This window comes from Cydia fagiglandana, chromosome 18 (assembly GCF_963556715.1).
Source record: "Cydia fagiglandana chromosome 18, ilCydFagi1.1, whole genome shotgun sequence".
Classification (NCBI taxonomy): Eukaryota; Metazoa; Arthropoda; class Insecta; order Lepidoptera; family Tortricidae; genus Cydia; species Cydia fagiglandana.
The window spans coordinates 8,025,632-8,046,648 of NC_085949.1; the positions used below are offsets into that span (position 1 = coordinate 8,025,632).

Here is a 21,017-nt window from a genome sequence, read left to right on the forward strand (position 1 = left end):
GACAGCGCCACGCGCGGCTTATGGCAAACCCCAAAATTGGGGTCGAACGGATGTACTTTTAGCTACCTGTAGCAAAGCGACGAAATCGCGGAGTGAACCACGCCTGATTACATTACACGTGTGTCGATTTAAAATATAAAATGTAGGGTTGTCACTGATATGAAAATATTTCATTATAATGATTTTGTTTTACTTTTTAATCCAGCTTTACGATTATAATAAATCGATTGTAATTCACTTAGATAACTCTATCCTTTTGGCTCAGTCCCTATTACAAATGTTCCATCCTGTATAAGTAAAACTAAATAAAAGCCAGCTTGCTGTTGTTAGTTTCATTTCAATGTGTTCTTTTAAGAAATGTTTTTTAGAATTATGATAGGTATTTGAGCTTAAAACACCTACCGCAGTCGCTAACTTAAACGTGAATTCGTGTAACGACAACCTACTGTCATTTGTTGTCCATTGTATACTTATTATGTGTTATCATTTTGAGCAGGTTATGGGCCTAGTACCTACCTACTCTTTCAACTACCATTTTTTAGCCTAATGAAGCGTTATTTTTTAATAAAACGAATCTTAAAATGTTAATCTTAACCCTCAAGTGTTATTCAAGCTGAGGTTAAGGGTCTCAAGGTACAGATTTACAAATTGCGGACTTTCCAATAAGTTCTCGGCAACATTTGTGAACTACCAGAAATTGTGGAAGTTTTAATTTTGAAATTCGCAATTTCGCTTCACTTTGCTACTAATAATTGCCCATGAATTTAGAAAAAGAAAATGTAGAATTTTCATATATAATTTCCGGTACAGTCTATTGTAAAAACATGGGTATATACATACAACTTACTCGAAAATAGTCCTTCAATTCGCTTGTCCCACAATGTCTAATGTCCCATAGTTCTTATAAAAGACCTAAGATGGGACATATTTTTGAGTATAATGACGAGTGCACCCATATTTTTACCCTACCCTCCGATGTTGCTAAAAAACTGTACTGTAGCTGTCTTAACAGTATTAGGTACCTTAACTCTTTTCCAGGCATAGTAAGTTAGTATTAGTAGTAGTAGCAGTAGTAGGTAGTAGTAGCAGTAGTAGGTAGTAGTAGTAGTAGTAGGTATTTATCGACCACATTACGCGCCACTAGAATTTCAACTTTAGCGTTCCGATTTAAGATTCAAATTAGATTGTACTTTGGGAAATTCGACTTGTATTCAAATGAATCGTCAACGCTGGACTAACTGGAATATATTTGGATTTTTCGCGAAAACCTTGTAGATTGGTGCGGCCTGGAAAAGGGTTAATATTACTTGTTTACTATACCTACCTGCTAAATCAACCCCGAGCCACGGGCCCAACTTGAAGGGTATAAATTTAAGAACTTGACGAAAAACGAATGGGACGACCCAAGACGATACCACTTGAAGGTAAGTAGAAATACTTTCATCTAGTAATTTTCTTATCACCAAAAGTTTTTTTTTGCTGGTGTACCTACATTATTTGTTTATTTTCATTAAATTTATTGACCTAAGCGCAGATGAACATATTTAGAGCATGAAAAACCTCCATTGTCTTTTACAAGTGTCGCGACATAAGTAAGATAAAATAGCCGGTTCTTGCAAGACTTGGGCAATATGTTTTAAATTATGTTTTTGTATGTAATTTAAATAATAAATGTATGTTTATGTCCTTGACTATCCAACTGGAGCATAAATAGTGGCAACACTACAATTTCAGCATTTTGCCTTGCTTTTCCATCTCTACAGTTCGGATGTGGTAGGTGGGCATTTTCATTTAAGTTGTACAAGTTAAGCGCGACTTAAGTCGTGTTTCAGTAACGTTTAACCGTTACATTCCTGACAAAATGTATGGGATTTGACATTGACCGTCAGATTTATACCGATTGCTAACCGGCCGTTAAAGGTGTTCATCATCATCATCTCAGCCATAAGACATCCACTGCTGAACATAGGCCTCCCCCTTTTTTGCGGGGTGAATGCCATAATCGCCACGCTTGGCAGGCGGGTTGGCGATCGCAGTCGAGTACACCGAATTTGAGGGACGCTGCTGCCTGTCTACCGGTGATCTTGGACGTACTTTAAGGACATACCCGGGCCCAGGTGTTCAATGAAGTGAAAATGCCCAGGTACAGATATATATCTCTACAGTTTGCGTTTTGAAGAATCTTCCGCATTTTAATGTTTTGAATATAGAGATTAATCTCTGTTTGCAAATCCACCATCCCCGTCGTCACGCTTAGTCACACTAAAGTTCGTTATTTTTAGCATTAGAAATAAGGTAAACAATCTTGATGTGTCTTTTAATTAAAAACACATGTTTAAAATAAGTTACGGCAAATATGTAACAATTATGAATCTAATACGATCATTTATATTCTTCTGCTTTCATAAGTAATAGTTATTGATTTTTAAAAAGCGTTTTTCAATTAAAAGACTTATCAAGATCGCTTGCCTTCTTTGAAGTTCTTTCTAATGCTAAAAAAAACGAACTATAGGTATCACCAGAACTATACCTACCTACTCTATATTTACAAACAAAATAGCAAACCACTTATTTACTTGATAAATTGCGATTGTTGTCAAACAAAAGAATAATAGTTTGGTTGACTCTTAAAATAAAACATTACTGGAGGCAAGCTCCGTGAAAATGTTACAAATTGGCCCTAATATTGACTGTCACAGATCTACGAATACGAAGAGATGTCATAAATATTTCGTTATCTGCCGGGCTAGCATATGATTGGCGCGACAGTATCTCGCCGCGAGATAGTAATACACAAATATGCGTTATCCTTTGGCTCATGAATTTTATATGAAGACAATGTGTTTTGACAAATGTGTCGCTTAACTTCAAACTCGGGTAAATCCATTGGACCCTCTCAACAAATATCTACCCTATTACGTTTTCTTAATAACAAAATCGCATAATCTGGCAGATGGATTTACCCGAGTTTGAAGTTAAGCGACTCAAATTTTGTATAATAATTGAGTATTAAATCAGACTCAAGACATCAGAATCAGACTCTAAATAAGACTCAAGTAGGTATTATATATACACCTATCTAACAACATATTAGTCGAAAATAACTCTATTTTCCACTTAATTATTAGAGTCTGAAAAACTGAGTCGAGACTAGCGGAGGACTCAAAGGACTTGAGTCTTAACCATCAAACACTACATGGATCTGTCAAAGTTGGTGCAGAGTAAGACGGACTCTGTCCCTCTCACTCGTGGTTCATAGTAGTTCTGTCCGCTCTAAACTCTACACCGTTACATCTCGAGTTATCCAACAATAGGTCGCGGAAACACATTGTCACATAATTTTAATTTCCTTACACCACTTCTGTAAAAACTCCGCGAATTGCCGCCAAACGTCTTAGTGGTGTTTTGCCGGTAGCACCACCTGTCTACAAAAACACAATTGCCTGCAATTAAAAAAATACAAAAATGTGGCAAAGAAATTTGTTTTCTGTAACTTTAGTTGTTGTGTACGTGTCGTGTGAAAAAGATATGAGTGGTTCACGTAAAGCCAGGTTATTTACATTTAATACGAAAGACCAAGATATAACGGTAAGTTTTTGGCATCTGCATAAGGATATTTATCATGATCATGAAGATTAATATAGCTTTAGTTGATAGAGAAATTAAATCATGTAATTGAAGCTATGGGTCTAAAATGAAGTAAATAGATGATAACCACATTTTAGTATGACTGTTTGTCTAATAATAAAATAAATACCTATGTAGGCGAAAAATCCTGCGTAATATTTAGAGGTTTTATACTCGACTGTTTCCTCCTCCAAAACTTAACTACACGTAACAAAATGTTTAAATCTAAATGGTAACTACCCTACTGTAATTATCTGTCCGGATTGTTTTGCTTTTTGGGCAAATTAGCCCAAAAACAATTGAATTTGGGCTCACCAATTCATATCGGTTTTGCTTTGCGGCCTAGTCAATTAGACCGTTTTTGCGATGTTTAAATATGACGTGACTTTTACTTGACGATACGTTTTTCGAAAGGCATTTGTCGATAATTTATCTTTGCTATGGCCCCATTCTAATTTAATAAATTGTAATGGTTTTGAACTGGTTTTAACGCGGCTGTGACTATCGTCTTGGTGATTGGCGCGCACCTCAGGGCTCCTCTGCACGATGGGCCAACGCCGGCCACTCCAATGGACGCATTTATGCGTTAGAGGGAGCAAGTGATATTGATATCTCATTCTACCGCATGGCTGCGTCTCTTGGAGTGGCCGGCGCTGGCCCATCGTGTAGAGGAGCCATCACGCGCGACCTTCACTTCATTTTGCATGCACCAATCAGCAAGCGATCTTCAAGTTCGCATCAAAATAATATCAAAACAGTAACAAGTTGATTTGAACCGGACTCCCTTTACATCGATTTATGTACAGCCTGGCAAAAAAGAGTAGCTATTAAAAAGTGGCAACACTAGTGTTGTCCCGTTCTCTTATATAAATTGATTTGAAAGGGACGACACTACAGTGTTGCCACTTTTTAATTTCTACTCTTTTTTGCCAGGCTGTACATTTGATGATGATTTACAGGTGGACTTGGATTTTTCGATTCCCTTCCTTTCTATACCAGTGAAGCCTACTGTGGATAACGTTTTCGGATCTATTGTGAGTCAAATTTAATTTTGTATTATAAAAATATAATATGATAGCCGGTAAAACAAAAACAATATTACAGAACATGATAACAGGCCCAATCTAACGTAACGCGTAGGTACTTTAATAATTACATGCATAAATCTATATTATATCGTCGGGTGACAAGCAAAAGTCACTAACTACTAAATTGACACAACGGAGTTAAACGTGTTTTGATATTATTTCGAATTATTAAATCCGTATGTTACTTAAATCAAGTGTAACGTATTTTTTTCAGTATTTAGAATTGTGGCAAATATATGAAGACTCAAAATGTAATAATACTATCGGTAGTTGAATAGTTATTAAGCTTAATGAGTTTTAGCTGCCGCAATTTTAGAAAATCAGTGTATATAGTGAAATATTTATACGAATACAACGGTAATCTTTATTTAAAATTTTAACCAAAACTTTAAACCAACTCTGTATAAAAACTAAATAATTTATCTTGACATTTAAAACTAATTATCAGTCTCGGCTTCGGAGTCACTTCTTTCTGATTCATCGTAATTTGGCTCTGGCAAGCGATTTCTGAGCGATTTCAGCGTTTTAAGATTTTTATACCACGGAGCGAATTCCTCAGGTATCTGCTTAGCTTTAACTAACTTGATGAGATTAAATGCAGCGGTGAGTTTTTGCTGCAGAGTGTTATTGTAGCGCAAGTATTTAATGATTTTTTATAAAACGTAAGTTGGTTTTAAATTGTTCTTTTGAGATTAATGAGTTTGTCTTTAGCGAAAAGGTGAGAAACATAACATATATTGTATCCAAAAAAAATGGTTTCAGCTAAAAGTGTACTTAGTGACTTTTGCTTGTCACCTGACGATATACCGATGAATTTAAAGTTATCATGCCAAATATCAGTTACCTACTTAGCTTAGTATTATGACAAATAAAATATTGATTGATTTGTCAGAAGTGTTAAAAAATAGCGTACCCGACACTTTACTGGATGCCCCTAAACTTTCATCAGAATTTCTGATTTTTTTTTCATTACAGGGCATACCGACAGTGAACATTAACCTACCAGCTCTCGTGCTAGGGGGTGGAGTGGTCATCGCCTCAACTTTCCTACTCCCACTCTTGTTCAAGAGCTACGCGCACCATCCACCATACGACAGATACGCTAAGAGTAAGTACCTAACAGCCGCCCTAGCCAAGGTGACAATCGCTATCGCTTCGCCATCGAATCGCTTTGTGTCTCTCTATCACTCTTCCATATTGGTGTGACAGTGACAGTTGCGTTTCGTTCGCTACGGAGCGTAAGCGATTGGCATGTTGTCTACGGGGCCAGTATCTTTATCCTACACTCCTGCTCAAGAGATATGCTCATCACATCACCCACCGTTCAATAGACATGCTAAGAATAAGTACCAAAGTAAGTAGAATATCTGTTGTATAGGTACAGTCAGCAGCAATAGTTGCTAAGCGGGCGAGGTGTTCAAAATGATCTTGACACGACTTTATTGTTAAGAGAATAAGAGCGCTAACCCGCGAATAACCCGCTTAGCAACTTCTGCTGCTGACTGTACCACAATGAACTCGAACAGCGGTAATTGCTTCAATCGTATGTTATATGTATATGTTACGTAACTATAGTTCGTTTTTTTTAGCATTAGAAAGAACTTGCAAGATTGTAAGCGATCTTGACATGTCTTTTAATTGAAAAAGGCTTCTTAAAAATCAGTAACTATTACTTATGAACGCAGAAGAATATAAATGATCGTATTAGATTCATAATTGTTGCATATTTGCCGTATCTTATTTTTAAAATGTGTTTTTCAATTAAAAGACACATCAAGATTGTTTACCTTATTTCTAATGCTAAAAAAAACGAACTTATAAGGGTAGGATAGTAAATGTGTCATACAGGCTACATTAAAATAATTTGAAAGAAAATTACTAAAATTAGATCCACTAACTTTAAGTACCTACCTACTTTACTAATACTTACTGTTAGTAGATATGCCGGTGTAAGTTCTACCAATAATACGTATTTAAAATAGCTATTAACTTTTAATGAATTCAATATGGAGCCTGCACAGACAATACAAGAATTTGTAACACAAAACGAACAAGACATAATTATTTCGAGACGGTTTACCTCTATATGAATTCAAAACAAAAAAAAACACAAACCCAATGAGTCTGTTTCCATGGTACAGTCAAGGAATTTAAATTCCGACCCATTTCGTACTTTGTCACAGTGACAACCGTATGAGGTCTCTAGCGGCTTTCATATTGATTGTCACTGTGACAAAGTACGAAATGGGTCGGAATTTAAATTCCTTGACTGTACCTAAATTACACTCGAATTTTAATGCTCGACTAATAGTACCTGACGCTTGATATCTGCAGAAAGGTTAAATTCATCGTTTCATGCAATAACACCGTTTCCTTGGTGGTCTCTTCCCTTTAGCTGGACATGGCAAGTCTTTCGTACATTTTGGGGGATCGACGATCCCGGCATCAGCTTTCGTGTACTGTGTTTCCACATGGACATAATGTTTTCTCTTTCTCGGGGCTAAATCGAAGCAGCCAAAAGGCGGAGTATATTCGATGTCCCATGTGGCATTGCTGGATAAGGAGCTAAGGGACTCCTCTTGACATATGCAGTCGGGTTCTTTAAATGCTGGACAACTCTCTATGACTTTGTCAATCGCGCTTAAGTCGTTACAGTAGACGTCCATGTACGCACATTTGCAGATATCCTCCACTGCCTCAGAGAGAGCCTTTCTGATTTGCGCGTCCCGCTGTTTCTTTAGTTTGACCATTTTTCGCGCCTCAACCTTGGCCTGCTCCTCTGGGCTGCGTTTCTTGATGATTTTGAAAACTAACGGATCGCAATCTACGTAAGGGTCCTCGTTTGGACTAATTTCTGTTAGGTCTTTCAATGGATTAACCTGTTGAAGAAACCAATTTTATAACTTCCTGTTGAGGTAGCCAGCAGCAGAAGTTGCTAAGCGGGCGAGGTGTTCAAAATTACCTTGACACGCTCTTATTCTGTTAAAATAAAGTCGCGTCAAGATCATTTTGAACATCTCGCTCGCTTAGCAACTTCTGCTGATGACACACACATCGCACATCAAAATTACAGGGCTAATCATTCTAAATTATTTGGATGCCTCGCATGATATTTATCCTATGTGTATAGAGAAGTATCATAGCAGAAGTTAAAAAAGTTGAAACTAACCTGAATAGTAAAAGTGTCCCCTTTCCGCTGCACTTTAAGAGTAGGTTTTGGCTCCAAAGGTTCATCAGGCTCTGAATCTCCTCCACCGACATATTGGCCAGGTTTCCGCTTCTTTTTCTTCTTATCTTTCTTTCCATCCATTCCTGACCGGGCGGTTTTGAAGACCATGAGCTTGGCTACGCTTTTACCGATGCGACCAGGTTGCCATCCTCTCGCTGGCTAAAATTTCAAAGAAAAAGTTATTATTAAATCGACATACGTCGTTGTTATTTGTAATATATTCGACTTAAATCTATTTTTGTCCAGATCTAGTGCATTCGCGGCATATTCGTTCGAACTAACCGCGATTGCATGCACTAGGTCAGACGTAAGTTTAGAGCACTCTAGTGGAATTTAGTTTTTTATAAATTAAGTTTGCTAATCCTAGGAAGTAAGTAATTCAGTATTTTGATGAATTTTGGAAATCTGTAGTCTAAATCTATTCAGCAAGTTTTGATCTAACAACGATTAAGTAGGTATAGTCTGTTGTTTTGTAACTGGCCCTAAGCCGCTAAACCTTTGTCTATTGTTATAGTTCGTTTTTTTTAGCATTAGAAAGAACTTCACAGAAGCAAGCGTGCAGATTTTGTCAGGCTCTTTAATTGTTAATAATTATTGAATTATCTAATGTAGCATGGTCAATACATGTAATTTACTTCAAATTATTACCGCTCTAAGTGCCGGATTTGGAACCACAAGCTTACTTCTGCGAAGTTCTTTCTAATGCTAAAAAAAACGGACTATAAGTAAAACCGCACGTACCTCTACCTGTAAAAAAAGGGTCGCGTAATTCTCTGCGGTTGCTGAGTGCAGCCGAGTCGAACCAGTCTAAAATGTGTCATCTAGATGCGTAACAAAAGCGCGTTATCGGAGAGCGCACCTACACTGGTTTGGACTAGCCCGCGCTCAGGTGCCAATTAGAATAATTAAGACCCTTTTTTGCAGGTAAGTAGCACGTGCGTTTTTCTTAACAAAAGACAAAGGATTACGGATTACTACGAACCGACGAACTATACCAAAGTGTAAATCAAGAGGTATTTCCAAGAGGTGTTACCTTAAGGCCAGGTACGTCAGGCGCGTTCCACAGCCAGCCCATCTTAGTGGGCACTGGCATATACGGTCTTCCAATGCACCCGCCATCGCATACCTTATGTCGTGCTGTGTAAAACATAAATAGTTCGGCAGATAAATAACAATAATTAAGGATTGTCCATACTTACTTAAAATAATGCACAATATGGCCTTCTTCTTGTTTGTTTCTTTTATGCGAACAAAGGCCATTGTTTCTTTTATGCGAGCAGTTTAGCTTCCCTAGGTATTAGCCACGTGCCAAAGCAACAATGTCCTTTAAAAAGCATATCTGTATCGTGATAGTATTAAGGTTCTTATCTATGAGGGCTCACCTACATTGAGGTGGTCGATCGTCCTACATTACCAAAACATGTTAACTCGTATGAGCTGTTACATAGATTTGAACCTTAACACTATCACGATACAATTGCTTTTTTTTTAAACGACATTGTTGCTTTGTCAACGGGAGCCGAAAGCTCACACCTCAAACAAAAGAAACAATGGATTTTTAGGGTTCTAGGCGTAAAAATACTAAAAATGCAAAAATCATTTGACAAAATTCATACTACGAATACTTATACTAAAACATCGATCAAGTGTTATCGATATCTATATGAAGAAATTTGTAAGTCATAACTTCAAAATTAAATTAAAAAATATATTTTACAACTTAAAATTATTTGTATACATTAGTCATAATTACAAATGTGACTCCTCTTCGAACTAGGTAAACATTAATAATTATTAATAATAGTGTCAGCTCTTTCATTTGCCTTCGCACTATTTACCTCAAATCAAAATTGCCCCCAATTAGATCGGGCTATGTTTATGGTAAAAATTAAATGAAAAGGGGCAGAGGGCCTACCGCGAACCCCGTTCGACGTGTTGCCTCTCTGTCGCACTTGTAAATTCGTACGTAAGTGTGACAGGGAGGCAACACGGCGAACGTGGTTTGCGGTAGGTCGTCAGTTACCAATCCATTCGCAAATATTGCTCGAATGGGACTGCCCCATTTGCCAGATCAGGATGCACCTATAATAATACACGGTGTAACATGAGGAACCCGAATAATTTTAACCACGCATTTCTGAGGTCAAAAGAAGGAAATTAATTTTATATGAGTTTAGGTCAATTTCACCAAAAAAAAATTTTTTTGTTTCGTTTTTTAAATTTTTTCAATGTATTTGTACACATAAAAAATAAATGTTGTTAGTAAACTTGTTACTTAAAATTGATTTTTACATTTTTTTTTCGTAAAACCTACTTTTTGCAAAGTGTTACTTGTCACTTTTTGACATCTATCAATAAGGATATTTAGACTACGTCCCATAGAAGCAGCATCACCATCAAAAAGGCCTTTTACACTATGTAACAATAAAATCTTGTTTATTTTTTAATTAATATTATCTCTGAAACTAGGCGAATTACAAAAAAGTTTATAGGACATTTTTGTCTCTAAATATGATCAGGAATACCTACGCTGATAAAATTATTCGGTTTCCTCATGTTACACTGTGTATATGTAATAGGAATGTTTTCCATATAATAGAACATAATTATAAAATAGGTGCATTCCATTGCCATACCTTAATTTTTCCACAGTGTTAAACATTCTACATATATCTTACGTGGGTAATTATCTCCGAATGTGTAGTTGTATTTTGACTTATTCTTTTTTTCTTTCTTCTTATTGTTGTCATTTTCCTCCTCGGCGTCTCCCATGTTACTTTATGTATTATGTGCGATTCTAAAGATGCGAAAGACATACATTTATGATATTTATTATTATTCATTAACACGTTCGCGGACGCTCAGTCACACCAGTTGGACACCTAAATTTTGTATGGAAATATTGGGACTGTTATAGCATTCCTGTCACTACAAATATATCTTTTAGGTTTGTATATGACGCGTAATGCTATGCAAGGCGAATGCTATGCAATCCGCGTCAATATGAAGTATATTTTTTATACGCTATGTGACAACAAATGCTATACAATTCGGATGCATAAGCATTTCTGTCACATGACGTAGTCAAGATGGGATTGTATATGACATCGCATGTTATAGCATTCATACATCGTGCTCGATGGACTTGATGGCTGAGACTTCTGACTTCCTAAGGGCGCGATTTTTGCTCTAAAGACTCATTTGCTGACCTCTTCAAACAATTTTCTTCTTCTGTTTTGTTCCCTCTTTGCTTATCATTGTAATATTGAGTCCATCTCATACATGCCCCATGCCAAGCACGTTCGCTGTTCATTCGACCTCAAATTATGTGATACTACCTACAAATTATGCGTTGGAGACCGGCTCTAATCTAAAGGCCCAGTCACGGGTCTCATAGCATGTTGTAGAGAGCCGAGTTGCAATGTTGAGCTCTCTTAAAATGAGAGGTTTGTTCTTCTAGCTGTCCAAGGTATACGCAGCATTTTACGCCAACACTACTTCTCAAAAGTGTCAATATGTACCGCATTTACACTTTTTCAGTTCCCTGTAACGCACCGCCGCGTTAAGTTCTGGACGTAAAGCGTCCACCACTTTTCCTGCCAAGCGATGATTCACCCAACTTTATATTCTTTTTCGGATGCATCTGCACCAAATACAAGGCATGAAATATACACAGAATGATACCACAAATGCGTGTCATAAGGTGCTTACCTTGTGGGAGGTGATCATCGAGCGCCAACAGGCTATAATTCACAATTATATGACCAAAACTATGACTAGTAACGTAATTATTTAAATAATAGGTATACACATTCATGCCTCACTTTTTCACATTAATCGTTATCAAAATTTTACTGTAGTATAATTAACAGCAAGTAAACACGTTTGTTTATTAAAACACAATGAAAAACTTAATGAAATTGTAAGAAAAACATTAATTACGATTTTATAAAAATACGTCAAAATCGCTATCGCGCACGAAATTGACCCAAATTACATGTGTCCACTCCCAGACGCACCTGCCGGGCTACTAAGGGAGCTGCCATACAAAGACGAATGCTATAGCATCCGCGTCACAGAAAGGGGGGCCAATTTGGAGACGTCACAGGATAATTTTTAACTTCGATAAAACTATGTAATATGGCAGTACGCATTATTTGACTCTGGTGACTGGTAGAGGAAAAGTTGATGAATAATATTATACTGTGGTTAAGCGGATTGATAAGCATTTCAACGAAGAAATTTAAAAAGAATAACGGATGCAATAGCAGGCGCGTCACCAGGAGGAGTACAAAAACGGATGCTATGCAATCCGCGTCCGCGAACGTGTTAAAGAATTATCGAAAAAAAAGATTTAGAGAAAAGAATGACTAAGCCGGTTGTCAGACCGATGCGGTTTTCGGGTCCCCACCAGTCTGTGTAATAACCGCCTTACACGATCACAAACTGAACATAACGGCGCGATTCGGGAAACGAACTAGAGATTCACTAGATATGAAATAGTAAAGATATGTGACGTTCCACGGCAAAAGGTACCTTATGGCGGCCGCAATAATATTGGAGCGGTGTTAATAACAGCGTAAACGCCAACCGCCCTAAGGTGGAACGTTATATATCTTTACTATTTCCTATCTAGTGAAACTCTAATTCATTGCCCGAATCGCGCCGTAACATTACGCCTACATAGTTTTCAACTTTTCAGTGCCTTCACTTTTGATCGCCATTTATTATTGAAACCTGTCGCGTACACGCCAGCACCATTGTTACAAGCTTGCAAACATAATACCTCAATCAAAAGCATAAAGATAATTTTGACAGTGTATTGTTTGACCTTTGACACTGTTAAAGGTAACCTTCATGCAATGCAATGGTATGAATTTTCTAGCTTCTAGTTCCCCTTTCGATAAAGGCCTCAGTGCCCCCACCCTTTGAGCCATTTATCAATGTTAATTATTGTTAATTAGGAGTTGTCCATTAATCACATCATACATTTTTAGCTAGTACTTGAACGTTAAAACACGATATTATAATTTAATAAGAGTTGATGTGCAAATGTCATAGGTATACCTATCAAGCTGAATATGATAGAAAAGAAACGACAAGATTGTATCAAAATTTATAATGATGGTGTTACCGGGTTACAAAATAAAATAGTCAATGATATGGTTATTATTTTCACTTTTTGTCTTCTTTTTTATACTTCTCCTGTATAGCTAACTTGTGCGCGCCGCAGCAGCTTTTGCCCATCTGTGACAGAAGAATCTGTTCCTTGTCACAACACCTTTTCTCAGTGTCCACGTTAAATTGATTTACGCATCGCATGTCTCTTTCTTTCTCATATTTCATGTATTCCCTTATGGCGGCCTTAATTCTTTCAAATTCTTTGGAACAACAAACTTTTCCAGCGTCACTGTAACTCGGGGGAAGTGGTGGTTGCGCAGCAGTTTTGTACATTCTTGCAAAACCATCTGGAACACTGCATGGCCTGCCCATGACCGGACAAGGACCAAGTTTAATCGGAGGCAGGCCGTATGGCAGCGGCTCTGCTACCTCCTCGTCTTCTTCAGCCTTTTCCTCGTCCTCCATCACCCCCTTGACAGGGCAAGTAGTTTTGTGCTTGTACAGAGGACAATACGGTTTATGCTTCTTCCTGGCAGCTATATTTGATGCCTCAGTTAAACAGGAGCAATCAAAAGTTTTGCACGACGGAGTGGGTATTGGTGGGTTGCACTTGCAATCTTTGTCATCGGGAATGTCCAGACAAAGTTTATCTGGAGTTAAAGTCACATTGTACACGAATTGAGTATTGGATCCTATAGCGCGTAAAGACTTATATCCATTTAATGATTGCATGTTAGGAACACTTGATGAACTGTATGTATCTTCTCTTGGAGGTAAAGTACCTCCTTTACTGCAGCCACAGCCGCAGCAGCCTCCTTTTTTCTCAGTTATTAATTGGCTTTCTTTAGTGTTTAAATTTTGATAGTAACCATAGTTAATGTTTTGATTTGCCTCTTTAAACGTCGGTACGCTTAGCACGTAGGCGACTGCCGCAGCATTCTTGTCCTTTTTAGCGGAATCTTTAGGGTCATTCGGTTTCAAACAGTCTTCCATTTTGTTTTGTAGTTCCTCACAAGTGTGACCAGGCATAGCTTTACCGCCGCAAGCCTGGCACACAACTCTCTCGCCCACAATCTTGCTAGGACACTCTTCGCGATGAAAGCGATCATCTTTACAGTCACAAGCTCCGCAGACCTTTTTCGTTGTATTTGTAGTATCTTTAGTTGGTAATGAACCAGCTTTTCGTTTATATGTATCGAGATTCCTTATGTAACATTTTACTTTATGAGCAAGCGCACAATTCGTATTACCACATGGACCTCTAATGTCTCCCATTTTGATTTTATCAATAGGATATTCCTTTTTCTTAGATGTCTTTTCATGTTCACAGCGAAGATCCACGTCAATTTTTTGGCGACAACTTTGCAATTCTGTGCACACTTCAATTTTCTTTTTATTAATCAGACATGGATCTTCTAACGTAGTAGTCTCGTAGAGACTCCCGATCATAGTAAAGTTGCAATCATCGCCCTCCACACGTTTACATTTGAACATGCTAGGAGCTCTATTGGTTCTAAATACGAAGCTTTCAGGATCATCCATCAGTTGTTGGAATTCTGTGGTGATCGAATTACCCAGAGCACTTATTCTAAGAATAAAGTCAATTTCCCCGACTTGCCTGCAACAACACTCATCCATGATTTTGGTGCGTTGTTTGATACTCAGAGGCGAGTGGAGTTGACACGGTTCAGCAGAGTCCTTCAGTAACTGGTAAAACTCCTTGTCCCAGTACATTGTGCCAATTCCAACGAACTCTTTTATTTCATCTTCATCATCGGTCCAGACCTCCAGTTCAAGTGGGAACTTTTCCAGGATATTGAGTACGGTATCGGGGTAGCTAGGAAATAAGATCGACTTGCCAATTCTGAATATTCTGGACCATTTTCTATGCCCGTTCTCATCGCATTCAATAATGTCATCTTCAATTAATGGATTCTTGGCCATTTGCTGTTCTTTAACGATGAATTGGTTCTTAGGGCCAAATGCTATTTTAACTATGAGCTTGTTTTCTGAGCTTTTCGACTCATTGTCTTCAGATACAAATATCGCCACTCGGTCTATCATAAACTCAATCAAGTACAATTGCTCCATGACCTGTCGAGTTCAATCGATTTGTAAGAATACACTTCAACCGTTCATTTTTGTATTTATTTCGGGATTAAGCTTGATTCACGAAAACCAAAATAGGTAACGATATTATTTCAGAATAGACGAATTATTTCAGAATATCAAAATGTAAAGACCAACAGCAAACAAATTCGATAAATAATTGTATTAATCTAAAAGTACTTACGGCTGTTATTCGTCTTCTGTGTTTGTTTTAGTTAGTAAATGTATTCATTACTATGGATACTGAAAATTTTATTTTGTAACCCGAGATTTTGATACAATTATTCATGCATTTATTCAACCATGTTTTTGACACTGCACGTCTGTGCAGTCACTTGAAATAAGAACACCATGGCCGTCACGATTATTTTATTTTTCTACTATATATCATTGATTTATAACTTGTCAATTATTTAGCAAGTAGTGCGTTGTCTTTGAAATATTTTCTATTTTGACTGAGTGCAGTGGAGCGTCCTCAAGTTAATATCCATTCACTGAGCGTCCTATACTTACTTCAAAGAATTAAAATGATCTACAATGACAATTACGATACGATTAACATTCTAGATCTACTTATGATATACTTAGGCGGTTTACTCGTATGACTGATAATATTAAACCTGCCGTACATATATAAGTACATTAAAATCAATCTAATCTGTCGTACATCTCTACTAAGTCACCCACCAAGTTTTACGTGAACTATTGTACAACCATACATTATATTAATTTGTCATTTGTTCGCATTCTACTTGATTCTCCAGTACCTATATGCTTTCGTTAAGGCTCCTCTTCACGTTGGGCCAACGCCAACGCCAACGAGGGACGCATTTATGCGTTAGAGGGAGCAAGTGATATTGCTATCTCATTCTATCGCATGGCTGCGTCCCTCGTTGGCGTTGGCGTTGGCCCAACGTGAAGAGGAGACTTTAGATATGAGATTGACCAAAGTTGGCCCAATTTAATCAGCGGACTCTAAACTTTTTTTTATTGTTATTTTATTTAAACTATTGTAAGAAAATGTTCTCTATTACAGTATTGGAGCACACTCAATTCGGGGCCGACGGTGTACTGGAGTTCGCTAGTAGCGTGCTGGGTGGCGGCGTGCAAGGTTGCGCGCTCCGGGTTGCCTGCTGGTCCGGCCAACGCGACCACGAAGACGGGGCCAAGTTCTGGACTGGAGTTATGAGGTAAACACTAACAACATCATTATTATCACCAGCCTTTAGTCATTGTGAGAACAGTCTGCCTGAGGGTTTGGCATGTGTAGACCTAGCCTAGTCGGCAGTGACCTAGGGATCCTACCTGCGAAGCAGAAGATCCCGGGTTCAAATCCTGGTAACTTCTGGTATTTGTGTGTTCATCATAAATATTAGATTTTATGGATGTTTTCTAGAATTTATTTATTTATATCTATCTATCAGGGTAAAGGCACCAGTGCTCAGCCACGCGCCAATAGTCAGCCTTTCTTGCCTCTTTTTGGCTTTAAATAATAAAGTTTTTCTAATTTTCATGACAAAAATAGGTAATATTATAGAATATAAGTTAATTAATTGAAATATTTCAGTAACCAACTGGTGTCCACCCTGGTAAACTCTACGGCGGTGGAAGACGCCATCGCATCAGGCCGGCGCGGCCGGGACTGCTCTGTGTACGCCCCCTGCCCGCTCACGGCAGAACACTACCCCGTGCTTATGAAGAATTTGATGCAACTGTCTAATAATACTAGTTAAATTATAGGCTGAGGCTCCATTTACATGAGAGCTTAAAAAAGCGTTTGAATCCGTCTACACGCTAAATTCGATTTAACGATCCAACGCTTAAAGTCGAAAATCCAACAACGCTTGTGTCCATTTGTGTCATTCAAACGCTTTTTTAATGGCTCCTTTACACGATGTGCCAACGCCGGCCACTCCAAGGGACGCATTTGTGCGTTAGAGGGGGCAAGTGATGTTGCTATCTCATTCTACCGCATGGCTGCGTCCCCTGGAGTGGCCGGCGCTGGGCTATAACTGCGAAAACTTCGCGAAGTTCGCAAATTGCGGGGATTCTTCTCTGTCACTCTAATTACGCCTTCATTGGAGTAAAAGAGAAAGATCCCCGCAATTTGCGAATTTCGGTTTTCGCGGTAGCCGCTCTGGCCCATCGTGTAGAGGAGCCATAACGCGCGTTGAAAAAGCTCTCGTGTAAATGGGGCTTTAAGGTATTGTAATTTGTAATGCTGGAGTCGTCCCACTAAGTTTTCACGTCAAGTAACTTTTAATAAGTCGTTGCAAACTTAGTGCAGACCGATTCTATATTCAACTGTTATATTGTTATTAAAGACTGATTATTAGAAGATGCAATTATTTCCGTGCAGCAAATCACCCATATAAATTATATTTGTCGTCGGCCTTGTCATGAGAGATAAGTCAGATAACAGTATCAAGGGAACGCGCTCGTGCAGTAATCTTTACTTTATCACAAAATAAATAATAGTAGGTACTATCGAACAGAAATGACACTTCCTACAAACCCGAAGTTTGACAGCGGTTCAGGGTCGGATCATGCTATCCCTTTCTAATATGTGGCACTATCCCTTTCGGCTATTTAGGGTTGTCAAAATTCAAGTGATTATCTGTGGTCGACTCGGAGTAATTAACAATGGAGCCGCCATTAACAGGCGTTCCCCTCTGTCGAAAATAGGCGGCCAATGGTCAACCACATGTCAACCATATGTATGGACTGACGTTTATCTGACATGACGTACCTATACATTTGATGTGCCCCTCCCCCGCAAAAAACGGCAGACTATTTTGTACCGAAAATTTTAGACATGGCGTCTCCATTTGTTATATCCTCTAAGGTGGTCGAGCACGCAAAAGGAAGTCAAGTGGTGCCAACCCTAATAATTGCTCGGAGCAATGCTGAGCTGAACGGAGCCAAGTTCGACCGAAGTGAGGAGTATCTCCCCAGCTCCCCACTGATTTTTTTTGCATATGAATTGAACACAATAATAAACGTTACTTAGTTTCTTTCCTAATGGCAAACAGAACCTTTAAAATTTCTTCATATTCGTCCATCTGTCGTTCGTCTGTCTGTTTGTATGTCACGGCAACTATTTGTGGTCGAATAAACACAAGTTGCAGAGCATTTCACACAGGTTTATTCAACACATCAACGATATCGTTCCGGTTCAACTTGACGGCGTAGTCCAGAGCCGTATGGCCGAGCAGGTCCTGGAGGCTCGAGTCAACGCCATGCTGCATCAGGTACGACACCATCACGGGGAAGTTGCAGAGAACCGCCTGGAAAAAAGAAGTTAGAAGTAAACATTTTCATTCTACATATTGGGCCATACGAGCAATGTCCGTAGTCTGTACTCTGTCCTACTACACAACAAGCACTTACATGGGATGGAGTTATAAAGCGAATTCGGTTATTTTGGAATTACTTCCGAAATCTGGTTAGTTACGAAACAACCTATAATATCATCATATCGGAGCCCACTTTCGAAATTACCTAATATTTAAAAATGCTTTGGCACTACTCGCATACATTCATAAAGTAACAGCATACTTTACTACTACGGGCTACGTTCCCAACAGGTAGCTACATTATGGATCCATATCTGAGACGACATGAGCGAAAATCGAGTTCTAGAAGACTTTTCGTGATCAGGCCGGGCCTCTAATAATTATGATATGAAAATAATAATAGCTGAGCTCTCAGGCTAGATGAAGTATACCGGGTGTGGCCTGTAACATGAGCAAATAATTAAAACATAGGTCCTCAAACGGTGACACTTTTGTTCTACAAGTTTTAAAAATTATGAATTATTTAGACTCCCTATTTTACATACAAAATAAATTTTATTTTCAATGGACGCCTTCGCCACGCCATATCATTATGATTGACGTTGAAAACAAAATTCGCAATACATTGCGTCTTAGAATAAACTGTAAAGTGTATTAAAAATCAAACCACAAGTTATTTTTAAAAGTCGCTGAACAAATGTTAGTTAGTATGAGGAGTACAGCTTACAGTTTAATTTTTTGCTCATATTACAGGCTACACCCGGTATAATATAGATGAAATCGTTTGTCCTTCAGACGGACTCCTGACTCATGCAGAACTTATCCACACTCAACAGATGAGCATTGTCAACCATTACCTTATGCAGCGGCGTCTGCTTCAGCTCATCCACATTATTCAGATCCGCGCCCGCCTTCCTCAGAGCCTCAATCTTGCTGACCGCCCCAGTTCTAGCTGCTAGAGACAGCAGCTCGGAGACGGACTTATGGTCCACACTTGACAGATGGGCACCGCATTGTTGGAGAAGCTCTATGAGGCCCAAGTCGTCGCATTGGATTGCCGTTATTAGCGGGGATTCACCGCATCTAAGAAAAGCAATCGTGTTCGTTTAAATTCGGAAACTCTAAAATTTGTGTTTGTAAAATGAAATTCAATGATCATCATAAGTACACAATCTTAACGCTTTCCGTGCTTTATCTTAATCCCAAAAATTGGCAAAAGCCTCTGGTTTTTACGAAAGTGATTGCTAACTGACCTGTCTTAGGAAAGTAGGTCTTATTATGATTAATTCGGCCCAACTGGGCCTATTGGTTAATATATTGCACTATTCATGATTATTAGGTACTATCATTGAATAAATAATAGTACTAAGGTACAGAAGTCTCACTCTCTAACAAAACGCGTCTGTTACTATCAGGACAGATATGGCCGCTAGGTGGCGACAGCGCCACGCGCGCCTTATAGCTAGCCACCAAAATTGGTGTGAACGGATGTACTTTTAGCTACCTGTAGCAAAGTGACGAAATCGCGGAGTGAACCGCGCCTGGTACTATTTAAAAGCCTTGACAGCTAGACATTAACGTTTTTCGTCAACACTTCCGTAGATACACTTTACTAACCATTGGTAAACCTTATTTGGATGGTTTAAGGTCTACTTTTAGCAGATCAGAAATTACTTGCCTCGTCTTTAAGTGCACATTAGCACCGTTCCTTAACAGGTATTCGACTATAGTATGCTTTCCTTTTAGAATGGCCTCGTGCAGAGGACTCCTGCCTTCCGAGTTTTGCGCGTTCACGTCTGCCCCCATTTCTGAAACAAGCTATAATTATTATCCACATCTATATTTACATCAAAAATAAGTTAATAAGGAGTGTACTTTGTTGTGTTGCGGCCTTAAATCCACAAGTTCAAGATTTTTGACCACTATAATGTTAAGGTCGTTCCTATAGAGCAGAACATATTTAGTGAAAATATCAAGCTCCACTTTCGCAGCGTGAAGTCGACGCAAATATAAGCTCTTCTATGCAAGACTTCGAACTTCATGTTCGCTCTTTCCAGGAAGATGGATGGTGTGGCCATGGTAATCTCTTTATAATTTAATATTTGAACAAAAATGGTTAATTAGAGGACAAAACAACACAATATATTTCAATTTTTACGACAGATAGAGTACCTAGGTAAACATGGCGTAATGTGGAGTTCTGCAAATTAGTATGTCGCGGCTCACGATCCTTTGACGCATGACGAAAAACCGACAAATAACGGGGAACAAGGACCGAAGGCGAAATAGAGTCCACACTTCGCGTTCACAGATTCGCGCGCGATACACGTGCTAAATTTGGTGGGTCATTTAAGGTGCGTCCAAATTCGGCAAAAGACGCTAATCCTGAATCGAACAGCCGGGCTAGCACATGATTGGCGCGACAGTATCTCGCGGCGAGATAGACTACCCTTCCCTCTTTTATTCTATCTCTATCTCGCTGCGAGATACTGTCGTGCCAATCGTGTGCTTGGCGTAGTGCTAGGGTTGCCAGATGGAAAGGCGCTA

The 21,017-nt window shown here is 38.7% G+C and overlaps 3 protein-coding genes across 4 annotated transcripts in view; 1 reads left to right on the forward strand and 2 right to left on the reverse strand.

The window, feature by feature from the left end:
- The first annotated feature begins 1,393 nt into the window (after window positions 1-1,393).
- Window positions 1,394-16,934, forward strand: LOC134673602 (uncharacterized). The gene is made up of 5 exons (XM_063531601.1): window positions 1,394-1,424; window positions 4,561-4,661; window positions 5,691-5,823; window positions 16,211-16,364; window positions 16,742-16,934. Exons 1-5 carry the CDS (start codon window positions 1,394-1,396, stop codon window positions 16,905-16,907), a joined length of 585 nt encoding a protein of 194 aa, XP_063387671.1. The 3' UTR covers window positions 16,908-16,934.
- Window positions 6,993-15,524, reverse strand: LOC134673504 (uncharacterized). 2 transcript variants are annotated; one of them, XM_063531498.1, is made up of 5 exons: window positions 15,359-15,521; window positions 10,623-10,741; window positions 8,978-9,081; window positions 7,885-8,103; window positions 6,993-7,594 (listed from the first exon to the last, which is right to left on the reverse strand). In XM_063531498.1, exons 2-5 carry the CDS (start codon window positions 10,714-10,716, stop codon window positions 7,061-7,063), a joined length of 951 nt encoding a protein of 316 aa, XP_063387568.1. In that variant the 5' UTR covers window positions 10,717-10,741; window positions 15,359-15,521; the 3' UTR covers window positions 6,993-7,060. The 2 variants fall into 2 exon arrangements, with proteins under 2 accessions (XP_063387568.1, XP_063387566.1); XM_063531496.1 differs by lacking the exons at window positions 6,993-7,594; window positions 7,885-8,103; window positions 8,978-9,081; window positions 10,623-10,741 and adding an exon at window positions 13,049-15,159 and having other exon boundaries at window positions 15,359-15,524.
- A 1,362-nt stretch (window positions 16,935-18,296) lies between the features above and the next one.
- LOC134673667 (L-asparaginase) overlaps window positions 18,297-21,017 on the reverse strand; it is a 36,581-nt gene continuing 33,860 nt past the window's right edge. The window contains exons 11-13 of the mRNA XM_063531679.1: window positions 20,149-20,278; window positions 19,328-19,553; window positions 18,297-18,461 (exon numbers count right to left, since the gene is read on the reverse strand). Of these exons, the coding sequence (XP_063387749.1) occupies window positions 18,309-18,461; window positions 19,328-19,553; window positions 20,149-20,278 (509 nt within the window). The 3' untranslated portion in view covers window positions 18,297-18,308. The remainder of the gene's footprint in view (window positions 18,462-19,327; window positions 19,554-20,148; window positions 20,279-21,017) is intronic.